A 13,187-nucleotide genomic window follows, 5' to 3' on the forward strand; every position below is an offset into this window, starting at 1 on the left:
AATCCCAGCACTTTGAGAGGCCAAAGTGAGAGGATCACTTGAGGCCAGAAGTTTGAGACCAATCCAGGTCACACAGTGAAACTCCATCCCTACAAACCCCATCCCTACAAAATAATTTTAAAAGATATTAACTAGGCATGGTGGTAAGTGCCTGTAGTCCCAGCTACTGGGGAGGCTGAGACAGGAGCATCACTTGAGCCCAGGAGTTCAGGGCTGCAGTAAGCAATGATCACGCCACTGCACTCCAGCCTGGGTGACAGAGCAAGACCCTGTCTCTAAAAAAAAAAAAAAAAAAAAAAAAAAAAAAAAAAAAAAAAAAAGAAGGAGATGGTGAATGAAAACATCTAAAGGGGCAATTACAAGTTTGTTAGGTGGGAAAGAACAAAGATACTGAGACAGAGGGTATAGTGTGGACCAAGGCACAGAGGTATGAAAACTCATGGGTATTCTGTGAAGAATAAGAGCTAGCATTCTTTACAGTTCATCTCTTTTTTTTTTTTTTTTTTTGAAACAGCCTCACACTGTTGCCCAGAGTGGCACAATCAGGCTCATTGCAGCCTCACCTCCTGGGTTCAGGTGATCCTCCCACCTCAGCCACCTGACTAGTTGGGACTACAGATGTGCACCACCACGCCTGGCTACTTTTCTTTCTTTTTGTAGAGACATGGCCTTGCTATATTGCCCAGGTTAGTCTTGAACTCCTGGACTCAAGTGATCCTCCTGCCTCAGCTTCCTAAGGTGCTGGGATTACAGGCATAAACCACCACACCTGGCCTGAACATCTCCACAAGTCATGTTTTCCACGTAGAGCACTTCGTCATAGAATATGTCTCTCAATACAATGCTTTCCCACCAATATTTATATTGGAAAAATATTTATGTCCCCTAAACATAATAAATTCCTTAACAAAGTGATGAGGGGAGTCAATGGACAAAGTCTTTAGGTTTATTCCACATACAATTGGTAGCAAATCAGAGTTCACAGAAGACAGTCAGAAAGCCTCTGAATGTTAACTAAGGGGACGTGCAGCATGTTATACAGACAAAACAACATTATATTAACTGCTGAATGATCAGGAAGTTCTGTTTTAAATATCTTATATCTTTATTTTATTACAATTAAATAAATAAATACAAAATATTTTGTTTAAATTTTTACACCCTAACGTGTTTTTTTCTTATATACAGGCATTTTACTATGTTTTATGTTTTAAGAAGTTGGTTGAAAATTTTGGGTTGAGACATAATGCATTAACATTTTTCCCACTTAAAATAATGGGAATGAGGCACCTGGTTAATGTTTTCTTGCCAAGGATGTTACATGGACAATGCCTGTATTTCTGTATGTCAGGGGTTAGAGGGGGCATAGGTCGACCTCGAATGACCTGTGAAGGAGCCTGGACTTCAGACGGTAGTGAGTCAGAGGTTTTTATGCACAGCAGTGACACGTGCACATGTGTGTATGTTGTCAACAGGCTTGACATGACAAGTTCGAATCAAGTTTTATTTCAGTTAGTTGTAAACAGCCCTGATTGCTTTTAACTTCTCTGGGACCTGGCAGATTGGTGAGGGCTCATTATTGGGGATTTAGATGTGATAGTCCAGTCTTAAGTCCTTATTAACTATATTGGACCCTGATAAGGGTCCTTACAGTAGTTAAGCCTTACAACTCATTCCTGATAAGGAAGAAGGGAAAGGAGCTTTTTTGAGAGAATATAAGTGTACAAGGGAAAGGATTTAGTCTGTTTTATTCACTGTTGAATCCTAGCTCCTAGAATAGTCCTGGAGCATACTGGAACTCAGTATCTGCCTAATTGAATCAAGTTGAGATTCAGTCTTTTTGCAAGTTGAGTTTCCTGTTTCCTGTCTTTTTCTAGAGCTGTCAGCACCGTGCTGTGCTCATCCATCTTCCTCCCTCACTGGCTGTGCTCCTGATCCTGGGGCTTGGTGCATGCACAAGTTGGGGACCTGGTCCATGGTCTTGACCACTATGCCTGGGCGTGTGCTGGAAGGAAAACCGTCTTCTTCCTCGGAAGGAGTTCCATTCTCCTGCGTGGGAATCTGTGTCTGACTGCTCTGGCCCTTCTCCCATGCCCAGAAAGAGCAAGAGCAATTGCTTCACACAGCACTGGAGCCCAACACTGCTGCAATCCATGCAGATAAAGCCCAGGCTAGGAGTACTAGCCTCTAAGGACCTCCAGCACAGGCCCACAGCTGCATCCCACCACACCCAGCAGAGAGCCCGTGATCAACACAGATTTGTTGAATGAAAGAAAGGGCAAATGGATGATACGGCTGAATATTGTTACTGGGTCTCTCCTTTGGGTCTGTATCAGTTTTAAAATGTTTTAAAGAGCACAATTTCTGGATCCTTGAGAAGTTTTCTCAAACAGAAGAATCTCTAGTGATGCTACTGATAGTCGTAAGCAGGCAGATTGGAGTGTCGTGCAGCCTGGTGCTGCCCTGCCCCCGGGAATACGGAACTCAGTCTTTCTAATGGCACTGCCCTACCAGTGTCTCTCTGTTCCTTTTGTTATGGTGCAGGGTCAGGTGGGGTAAGAACCCCTGCAGGTCTTGGCAGAGAGGGTTTCTGGCTTCCTCTTTATACTGACAATGAGGTTGATCTGCCAAATTCTTCTCACAGGCTGGGCAGGAACCTAGTTACAGGTTCCCACACTGCCCTTCTTCCAGGGGAAGCCTTACAACTCATTTTAATTCTACAATCAGTCTTGGAAAGCACATTCATTCATTTATTCCCCACCATTTACCCTGCACCATCCCAGGTTCTGGGGATACTGTAGAGAGAAAACCAGGTTCATCTCCTGCCTGTGTCCCTGCTCTCCACATCTCCACTAAGTCCTGCTAGATCACTTCCACCTCTGGTGTGCCTTGCAACCCTGAGACTTCTCCAGGGAAATGGGGATGCCCAGCCACACGTGCTCAGACCCTCCCTCCAAACTGGGCATGTACTCAACGAACTGGGCTAACTTCCACTGCTAAGACAGAGGCCAGTAGCAAATTGAACAGTTGTCTATTTTTGTTTTATTGGAACACAACATAACATGAAATAAATATTAATTTACCAAATTCATAACCATTTCATAAATATTATTAAGTTAACAGACATTTTACAGAATGTTAAGTTAAATAAGAAAAAAGTATATCAATTTTGCCTGGAGGAAAATACTTCAATGATTCTGATATCTGAAATATATTTTAAATATTTTATGCTTTCTGGCAAAGTGTCAGTATGCCTGAAATATTTGCTTTCCCTCTGAAGTTTAATTACATTGAAAATTAAGGCCTGACCCTTTGTTGGCCCTCATTCTCATTGCAGTAAAATGTCCTCCTCCAAAATCTTTGGCTGCAACAAACCAGTTTAGTCTCAACTTTCTATTATCCACTCGGTGTTCATTACACCAAGAAACTCTTGCAGGTAGTCTAGGAATTGGTTTACTCTCCGTCTTTCTTCTCCACACTTCTTCTGTGAAAAAAGAAAAATGACAATGGATATTATAGGAAACTGTCAATTCCATAGAAATAGGCACAGCCAGACAAACACGGTTTCCATTGAATGTGTGTAACTTACTTTTTGGCCGTCAATGTATTTCTTTATTAAAGACAAGTTTTTGAATAGTCTTTCCACAGTACCCCCTTGCACAGTTTGACTCTCCAGTGTGCCTATTCCCTGAAAGAGTTCTTCAGTGCACAGTTGGTGCTAAATGAGGAAAATTTTTAAAACACAAATAATCAAAACAATGTATAAAAATTTGGTCCATTGTCCATTCTGCAATGTATACATATTTCAAAACATCATATTGTACACCATAAATATATATACATTTTAATTCATCAATTAAAAATAATTATTAAAACAATTTTGGTCCACAAAGTTAGGCTTTGTTTTGTGGTATTTACATGAGTTCCCTTCTCCAAAGAGTTTTTTGTTTGTTTTCTAGGCAACAAACCACCACATATTGAGATAAAATTTTCAAAAAGTAGATGAAGCTTATAAGATTACTGAGGAGTTTTATAAAGGATATAACTTAATTATGTAACTTGAAAAAAATGTTTTGGAAGTGTAATACATTATACATTAAACTCACATCAATGTGTTTCTACAGTTCTAGTTGGTAGTTTCATTCTATTTAGACTAATAAAATTATATATTTTACATTTTAATATGACCAGGACATATTCAAATACATACAATACCATCATATAGTCATAATTATTTAAGTATGCAGAAATTATTAATATAGGGCATTTGTTATATATTTTAATGTCTACTGATCATGGTTCTAAAAATATAATTCTGAGTTGCTATTACTTTCAGAAAGACATTAGAGTGAGAAAGACCCTAGTCAGAACCGCACAGAGACTAGCAGGCACCTCTCACTCAGTGCGGAATCCTTCTGGAAAGAATCCCTGACACGATGCTTTTTGGGAGGCAAACTAATAACATCACCAAAGAGCCTAATCCACTTGTTTAAAGGATTCTACTTGATAAAAAGTCATTCCTCATATTTATAAGTACAGACATTCACAACCACCCATATGAAAACATACTATAGAAAATTAAAGAGTTCCAATGATAACTAATGATTTACAGCTTAAAATAGGAAATTTCCTTATTCATGCCATCATTTTATTGAATCATAATTTAACTTACATGTTTATGTACAGGAACAGGAATCCTCAGAGTCTGGAAAGGAAAGGAAATACAATCATTTTTACAGCACATCAGCATTCACAACTTTTAATGGAATGTTTGCTGGTGATGTAGTTATCACTCATGTACTAACATGCTCAGAATCTTATTATTTATAACAGATCTCTATATATAGTAAAGCAACCATCACAAATGATTACCTATGCACTTTAAAGACTATAGGAACCATAAAGAAAATTACCTCATTGCCTATCAGCAGAGTTCGATGAGTAGAAAGCAGTGCCAAGGTCTCTTTCACCAATGCACTTGTGGGAATTTCTGTGGGGACGGCATACATGTAAGCAGCTCCAAGAGCTAGCAAACTCAAATGCAGAAGCATCCTCACGGTTCTGAAATGTTCTCCTTTTGCCTTTGGCAAAGAAAGTGCACAGTACAAGACTGCATCCCCAATCAATTTATTCTCTGTCTTTGAGGAAATGAATAATTTCTAACAATCAGATAGAGAATGCCTAATAATGGCATATTGTGAAACTAAGTGTTTCCAATGCCCTATATCTTAAAAAATAAATTTAGTTTTATCTTTTAATAATGAAAATCCCTATTTCCCCCCTTTAAAAACATTTTCTATTACAAAGAAAATCTTTGGGTTGATACGTCATTGCCCCACATTTGCATTTCTTAAAAATCAGAAGATTGAGTTCCTCTTAAAAGATGTGTGCAAAAAGGAGAAGTATAAGATAGACCACTAAACATAATTTTATGCTAAAATACATAAATATTGGGAATGTTTTTCAGATCGGCTATGTTCTACCATGACTGTGGTGAGATTAATCTGTCTTAATTGAAATTGAAAACATTGGTGGGAAGACAGTGATTAAAACGGAGACTGCCAAGCCTTGGAGGGTTTAAGTTCTGTTCACTGGGGTCTTGATTAGCATCCTTTCTGTTGCCAGTGACTAAAAACCTAACCCAAAGTGGTTGAAGATAAAGAGGGAAGGTATTGGCTCATAGAACCAAACAGTCCAGGAATGGAGGCTCTTTCACATTTTGATGGTTTCAGTGACTCTTCCTTGACTCCATCCTTGCGCAGCTTTCCTGTTGAGGTCTCAAGATGACGTCCAGACTCCTGGATCTGTACGTATTCTGTTCATGAGCAGCAGGAAAAAGCAAGCGGTGCTTTTCTGATTGTTTAATCAAAAGCTTTCAATTTCAGTCTCTTTCTGACAAGGGTCCCATGTTTGTCCTTGAACTATGACCAGGGTGTGGAATAGACTGATTGGCTCTCCCTGGAGCTACCAGTGACCCTAACCTCACCTCAATTGCATAGCTGAGAAATGTGGGGTCCCAGTAGTAAGAGGGACATAGATTCTGGGATGGCAACCAATAAATATCTGTCACAGACACATAATACATGGATGTGTCCTCTCCTTTATGTCCCATAAGGGTGGAGGTGTCCTTTCACACCTTGGGTGAGCCATGAAATTAGGGGAATCAGCCTTTGTTCCTTAGGCTCAGACCTGTAATCCCAGAAAGGCGCAAATGAGGCCCCCCTCCTAGACCACACACTTCCTTTTTCCCTGGCCTGAGCACACATGATGGAGGTGTATGTGGCCCATTGTTTTTAATAGAGTGCTTCAGTGAGCATCCCAGAGTGGCTCTATGTTGGCAGCCTAGAAGCCTGACTTCAGGCCTGTCTTGAGCATCAAGAACAGATGGTACCAAACACAAACTGTTGCCCAGAACACTTTTCCAAAGCTAGGTGTAGTTGTGTATGAGAAGTAGAGGCAGCTGGGAGGTAGACACACCTTTCATACATATGCAATCCCAGCTCTGCACTGGAAAGATAAAGATAGTCTTGGATTTCAGTGGCGGCCTTCTTGTACCACGTTTGGTTTTGTTTGTGCTGAAGTTTTGGACTCTTGGTTAGACGTGTCTGATTTGCACACTTGAGAAATGTTTTCATTGAGAAATGTTTCCTTCAGACTGCAGAAGTTTGGCTCACTTCAGAAAATCTATCAGGAGTGAGGTAGGAATCACAATAGGCTTGGTCAAAGTGCTCTTAAAATGGTGTTCTCAGAAAAGAAGCTGAGTTCTGGCAGGAGCTTTCTCTTCCCAGAGAATACGAGAGAGTTCTCTCTGATTCCCCCTGACGCTTTTGTGTTACACTGAGGAAGTTAGGGCTTAGGTGAAAGTTTCAGAGGAATTGCCAAATAACTTGTTATTTTAGTACCTTAAACACACAAAGTTCTGAGTACTTAAATTCTATCATAGGAGGCTGGGCAAGGTGGCTCATGCCTGTAATCCCCGCACTTTGGGAGGTTGAAGCAGAAGGATTGCTTGAGCCCAGGAGTTTGAGACCATCCCAGGCAACATAGTGAGACTCCATCTCTACAAAAAATAAAAGATTAGGCTGAGCACAGTGGCTCATGCCTGTAATCCCAGCACTTTGGTAAGCCCAGGCAGTGGATCTCTTGAGCCCGGGAGTTCAAGACCAGTGAGTGAAATGGGCAGGGTGTAACACATCAAAGCTGGTGGGGGTCACATGAAACTACAGCGCGCATGATCTATCTAAAGGTGGCAGGTGCTGCTCAGCTCCAGCTGATGGTTGCCAGGTGACACACCTGGGCTCCCATTACCAGATCATTCCGTTTTTCAAAGAAGGCTTTACAAAAATTAGCCAGGCGTGGTGGTGTGTGCCTGTAATCCCAGCTACTCGGGAGGCTGAGGCAGGAGAATTGCTTGAACTCAGGAGGCAGAAGTTGCAGTGAGCTGAGATTGCACCACTGCACTCCAGCGTGGGCAGCAGAGTGAGACTCTGTCTCAAACAAAACAAAAACAACAAAAATCAAAAACAAAAAACAAACAAAAAAACACAACAACAGTGACAAAAAGAAGCCTGAAATCCTGCTTATTATATATAATCTCTGGATTTTTCAAATGTTGGCAACTACATAATGCACCATTTTGCATCCTCTGTTTTACAGCAAAACTGTGGGTTCTTATTGGAAGGCTAGTTATAAAAAATATTTCTTATTCAAAATTGTATTTCTTTTAGAAATGTTTAAGTGTGGCAAAATACACATAAATTTACTATCTTAACCATTTTTTAAGTGTACAGCTCAGTAGCCTTAAGTACATTCATAATGTTGTGTGACAAATCTCCAGGACTCTTTTCATCTTGCAAAACTGAAACTCTGTGCCCATTAACAACAGCTCCCAACCCCCGTCCCCCTTCTCCCAGCACCTTGCAACCACTCTTCTACTTTCTGTCTTTACGAATTTGATGACTTTAGGTACCTCATATACAGTACTTGGCTTTTTGTGACTGGTTTATATCATTTAGCATAATGTCTGTTCTCAAGATTCATCCATGTCGTAGCATGTGTCAATTTCCTTCCTTTTTGAGGCTGAGTAATATTTCATTGGATGTCTATACCATGTTTTATTTATCCATGGTCTGTCGATGGACACTAATGTTGCTTCCATCCTTTGGCTATTGTGAATAATGCTGCTATGAACATGGGTGTACAAAATTAAATTTCTTATAAAGTTTTCATGTCATTAACTTTTCCTCTGTAAGTCTGATCTCCCCTACCTGACTGTAAACTGTCTCGGAGTTGGACCTGTAAAATAATGTATTTGAAAGAGCTTTATTAATGCAAAACTCCAAAGAAAAGTTAATGATTTTAATTTCCTGTGCCCAAGAATTCAAAATAATGTATGTAGCTACTCCACCCTCAAGGAGACGGAACATAACCCCCCTTCCTTAAGAGTGGGATACACAGAGTGATTTTTTTAAAAAGAGAACTGTATGGAAAGGGGAGAATAAAAGGAGTAACTTCACAGTGGAGAAACCTGATCAACACTACCTCAGCTAGGCGATGACAGTCAATGGTGCCCGTGAAACATCACGTTAACAGCATGTACCTTTGATTTGATGTGATAAGAATGGAACTTTATCTCTGTCATCTTCCTCCCCAAAACCAGTAACCTCTGCATAACCATGAGACAAACACTACACATACCCAAATGGAGACAAAATGCCTGACCAGTGCTCCTTAAAACTGTTAAGGTCATCAAAAACAAGCACGGTCTGAGAAACTGACACAGCCAGAGGCCTCTAAGAGACATGATGACTACATACAATGTGGTATCATGGATGACACTCAGGAACAGAAAAAGGACAATGGGCACAACTAAGGGAATTGGAAAAAGCCTGGATTTTAGTAATGTACCAGTATTAGTTTCTTAGTTGTGACAATTGTACCATAGTAATGTTAACAACAGGGGAAACTGGGTGCGGGGCACACTGGAACTCTAACAGTCTTGAAACTTCTCTATTAATCTAAAACTACTTAAAATAAAAAGTGTATTAAAAAGAATACTGTGGCCGGGCGCGATGGCTCAGGTCTGTAACCCTGGCACTTTGGGAGGTCAAGGAGGGTGGATTGGTTGAGGTCAGGGGTTCAAGACCAGCCTGGCCAACATGGTGAAACCCTGTTCCTACTAAAATACAAAAATAAGCTGGGCTTGGTGGCAGGCACCTGTAAGCACAGCTACTTGGGAGGCTGAGGCAGGAGAATTGCTTGAACCCAGGAGGCAGAAGTTGCAGTGAGCCAAGATCGTGCCACTGCACTCTAGCCTGGGTGACAGAGCGAGATTCCATTTCAAAAAATAATAATAATAAATGACAATACTGTACATCGAAAAACTTAATGATTGTTTTTACCATTATTATTTAAAAGGCTTTGCTCAGGAGGCTAAGGCCCGAGGATCAATCGGGTCCAAGAGTTTAAGACTAGCCTGGGAAACATAGTGAGACCCTGTCTCAAAAAAAAAAAAAAAAGACTTTGAATTCCATGAGTGTAATGCAGTTGGCACCTTTTTATTTCACCAGTAGACTATGAGCTCCTTGAGAATAAGGTTTTTATTGATCTCTTTATCCTTGAGGACTAGCCTATTGTAGACAATGAAATAAAAATATGTTGAATAAATAACCAAATGAACAAGCAGGCACTTACAACAACTTTATTTTTTATTTATCTATTTATTTATTTATTTTTGAGACGGAGTCTTGCTCTGTCGCCCAGGCTGGAGTGCTGTGGCTGGATCTCAGCTCACTGCAAGCTCCGCCTCCCGGGTTCACGCCATTCTCCTGCCTTAGCCTCCCGAGTAGCTGGGACTACAGGCGCTCGCCACCTCGCCCGGCTAATTTTTTGTATTTTTTAGTAGAGACGGGGTTTCACCGTGTTAGCTAGGATGGTCTCGATCTCCTGACCTCGTGATCCGCCCGTCTCGGCCTCCCAAAGTGCTGGGATTACAGGCTTGAGCCACCGCACCTGGCCCAACAACTATTTATCTTTTGTTGTACTCGTTGAATTAATGTAAATACAGCAGGTCCTTGAATAACTTTTCTTAGTTCCACGTTATTATATTGTTGATAAGAAAAACAATCGACTCCCAGCCAAAGCCATTGTCTATGTGGAGTTTGCACAACCTCCCACATCCCAAAGATGTGCGCACAAAGTGAACTGGCATGTCACAGTCCCAGTCTGTCAGTGTGTGTTTATGTGTGTGCATCTGTATGCTCTGCAATGGAATGACATCCTCTCCAGGACTGGTGCTCACCTTGTACCTTGAGCTACCGGGATAGACTCCTTGCCACCTTCAAACTTCAACTGGAATAGTTGGGTAAATAATTATCTTACTTGTTTTTATGAATCTTTCCTAAATGTATGTATAGCCCATAATTGTTTCAATGTTTAATATTAGAAGTGTTTGGTCTTCATTTAGAAGTTTGATGACGTTTTTGTGACCAGAAATATGCCATAGGAACGTAACCTTTGTTCATATCAAATTACCTATGGTAAAATTGGTTTCGTTATACATCCTTTCCCTTAAAGTCTGTTTCCAAGAACCTATCGATGACATTAAGTGAAGATTACTATACTGTGGAAACTCAAGAAGTCTTTCTTTTTTTCTTTTTTCTTTTTTGAGACAGAGTCTTGCTCTGTCACCCAGGCTACTAGAATACAGTGGTGCGATCTCGGCTCACTGCAACCTCCGCCTCCCAGGTTCAAGCGATTCTCCTGCCTCAGCTTCCTGAGTAGCTGGGATTACAGGCACCTGCCACCGCGCCTGGCTAACTTTCGTATTTTTAGTAGAGACGGGGTTTCACCATCTTGACCAGCTGGTCTCAAACTCCTGATCTCGTGATCTACCCACCTCGGCCTCCCAAAGTGCTGGGATTACAAGCATGAGCCACCGTGCCCAGCCTCAAGGAGTCTTTTACCTGCAGCTGGGAGCCTGAAGTAACAAAAACATCTTTGGCAGAACTCCTGGGCAAAAGAGAGCAAAGCTTTAAAGTTCAGCTACAGAGACTGAGGCAATGTGAACTACCATTTAGATTTTTAAAAATCCACATTATTTTAGGGAAATAGAAAGAAATAAGGAATTAGTGCTTTGATTTGTAAATAATTACTGGTTGGTAATTTTATAATTTAGAAAAAGGACATTGAATAATATTGAAAAGTTACACTGGTGGGTAACATCCATCCTTTTGCCCTAAAACTTTTATCTCTATTAGTGGGTAACACATTGGCAACATGTCTTTAAAACTGATAACTGTGGTTTTTACTGTGTAGTCCTTAGGTCAAATGACTTTTCCATGAACTGATTCTAATCAATTGAGAATGATACCCCAAAATTTTCATGGTGACTAAATGTAAATTGATAACATCTTTTTCTTCTTGACTCTATTCGAACTTCTATCCTTTCAATCTCCCTTTAATATGATTTTTTAATTGAATAAATAACATTATAGGAAAATAAACACAGAATTTCTTGGTATAGCATTTATCAGTTTTTTAAAAACATCTTCTAATCCTTACTAACACACAGTTTTACAGAGTTTTAATCAGTGAATATATGCAGTCTGTATTTATCTTTTTTATTAGTATTTCTTTTTCACATATCTACACAGTTTTCCCACTTATTATTTTAGTGATTACCTGCTATTAGATGAAACTGATGTACCACAGTTTCCATCACCATTTCCCAACTTGTAGGCACTAGGGTTGTTTCTAGCTGTCCACAATTTTAAACAATGCTACTATAAACACCTGTGTAAAATTTTAAAAATTTCCCTTATGCTAAGGAACTTGTATGATCATTTTTATAGCTTTTGTTACATTTTACCAGATCACTCTCTGAAAATATTCAATGCAGAAAAAAGAAATCTTTTTTTTTTCTTTTTTTTTTTTTTTTGTTTTTTGAGACCAAGTCTCGCTCTGTCGCCAGGCTGGAGTGCAGTGGCGCGATCCTGGCTCAGATCTCAGGCAAGCTCTGCCTCCCAGGTTCAAGCGATTCTCCGGCCTCAGCCTCCTGAGTAGCTGGGACTACAGGCACGCGCCACCATGCCGAGCTAATTTTTGTTGGCCAGGATGGTCTTGATCTATTGACCTTGTGATCCGCCCGCATCAGCCTCCCAAAGCGCTGGGATTACAGGCGTGAGCCACTGCACCTGGCCAGAAAAAAGAAATCTCTTATATTTTCACAGGGTTTTACAATGTATAAGCACTTTCACAAAAATAGTTTGTTTAATCTTAATATCAGCACTGGGAGACAGATTTCTTTCCCTGAAGGTCCGTTAGCACCAGGCTTTAAAGGTTTTGCTAATGGAGAGCGAATGAACCCAGAAGGAAGAAGTGATGCAGAAGCAGTGGGAATCAAAGAGTTTGATAAATATGCTGGTAAACCTAAATGAATAATGCTGGTTTAAAAACAACTGATTTCACTTACTTTGTTTCTTATTTGAAGACAATGAGGAACAAAAATACTAAACAGTGATAATGTGGAAGGTGGGGGGTGATCAGCTGACACGTTTTACAGTCTTTGTATTGTTCAGAAGGATCCTAATGATATTAACTCTGGACTTCAAAATAGGAATGTGAAAAATTTAAGAGTGCCCACTAAAAGAATAAAAATAGAATGTCTATCTTCCAAATCAGTAGAGTAAAACAAGGAATAAAGAAAGCTCAGATAGTCTACAAAGCAGGAAAGGAGACGAAGAAGCAAAGAAAAAGCACAGGAATAAGACATAAGCCTACATTTATCATCAATCACAGTAATTGAAAACAGACGAAAGTCATTTATTAAAAGGCAAATACTACAAAATTGCATTAGAAATCATCTATCAGCTATTTTCAAGAGATACACAATGCAAAATGATATAGGAAGGTTGAATGCAAAGATATATAGCAGGTCCTAGAATAAATTTGTTATAACATTCATGAGAAAATAATAGTTGATTCTTGGCCAGGCCACTGTCTGTGTGGAGTGTGTACATAATGTCTGTGTGGGGTTTCTCTGGGTACTCCAGTTTCCTCCGACATCCTAGAGATGTGCATGTGAGGTGAATTGGCATGTCTACATGGTCCCAGGCTGCGTGTTTGTGTGTGCATGTGTGTGTGTTCTGTGATGGAATGGCATCCTGTTCAGGGCTGGTGCCCACCTT

The 13,187-nt window shown here is 40.2% G+C and overlaps 1 protein-coding gene across 1 annotated transcript; it reads right to left on the bottom strand.

Annotated features, from left to right (window-relative positions):
* Positions 1-3,021: 3,021 nt before the first annotated feature.
* IL5 (interleukin 5) lies at positions 3,022-5,094 on the bottom strand. Its single transcript, XM_025387180.1, has 4 exons — positions 4,914-5,094; positions 4,673-4,705; positions 3,590-3,718; positions 3,022-3,484 (listed from the first exon to the last, which is right to left on the bottom strand). Exons 1-4 carry the CDS (start codon positions 5,049-5,051, stop codon positions 3,386-3,388), a joined length of 399 nt encoding a protein of 132 aa, XP_025242965.1. The 5' UTR covers positions 5,052-5,094; the 3' UTR covers positions 3,022-3,385.
* Between the last annotated feature and the right edge of the window lie 8,093 nt (positions 5,095-13,187).

This window comes from Theropithecus gelada, chromosome 6 (genome assembly GCF_003255815.1).
Source record: "Theropithecus gelada isolate Dixy chromosome 6, Tgel_1.0, whole genome shotgun sequence".
NCBI lineage: Eukaryota > Metazoa > Chordata > Mammalia > Primates > Cercopithecidae > Theropithecus > Theropithecus gelada.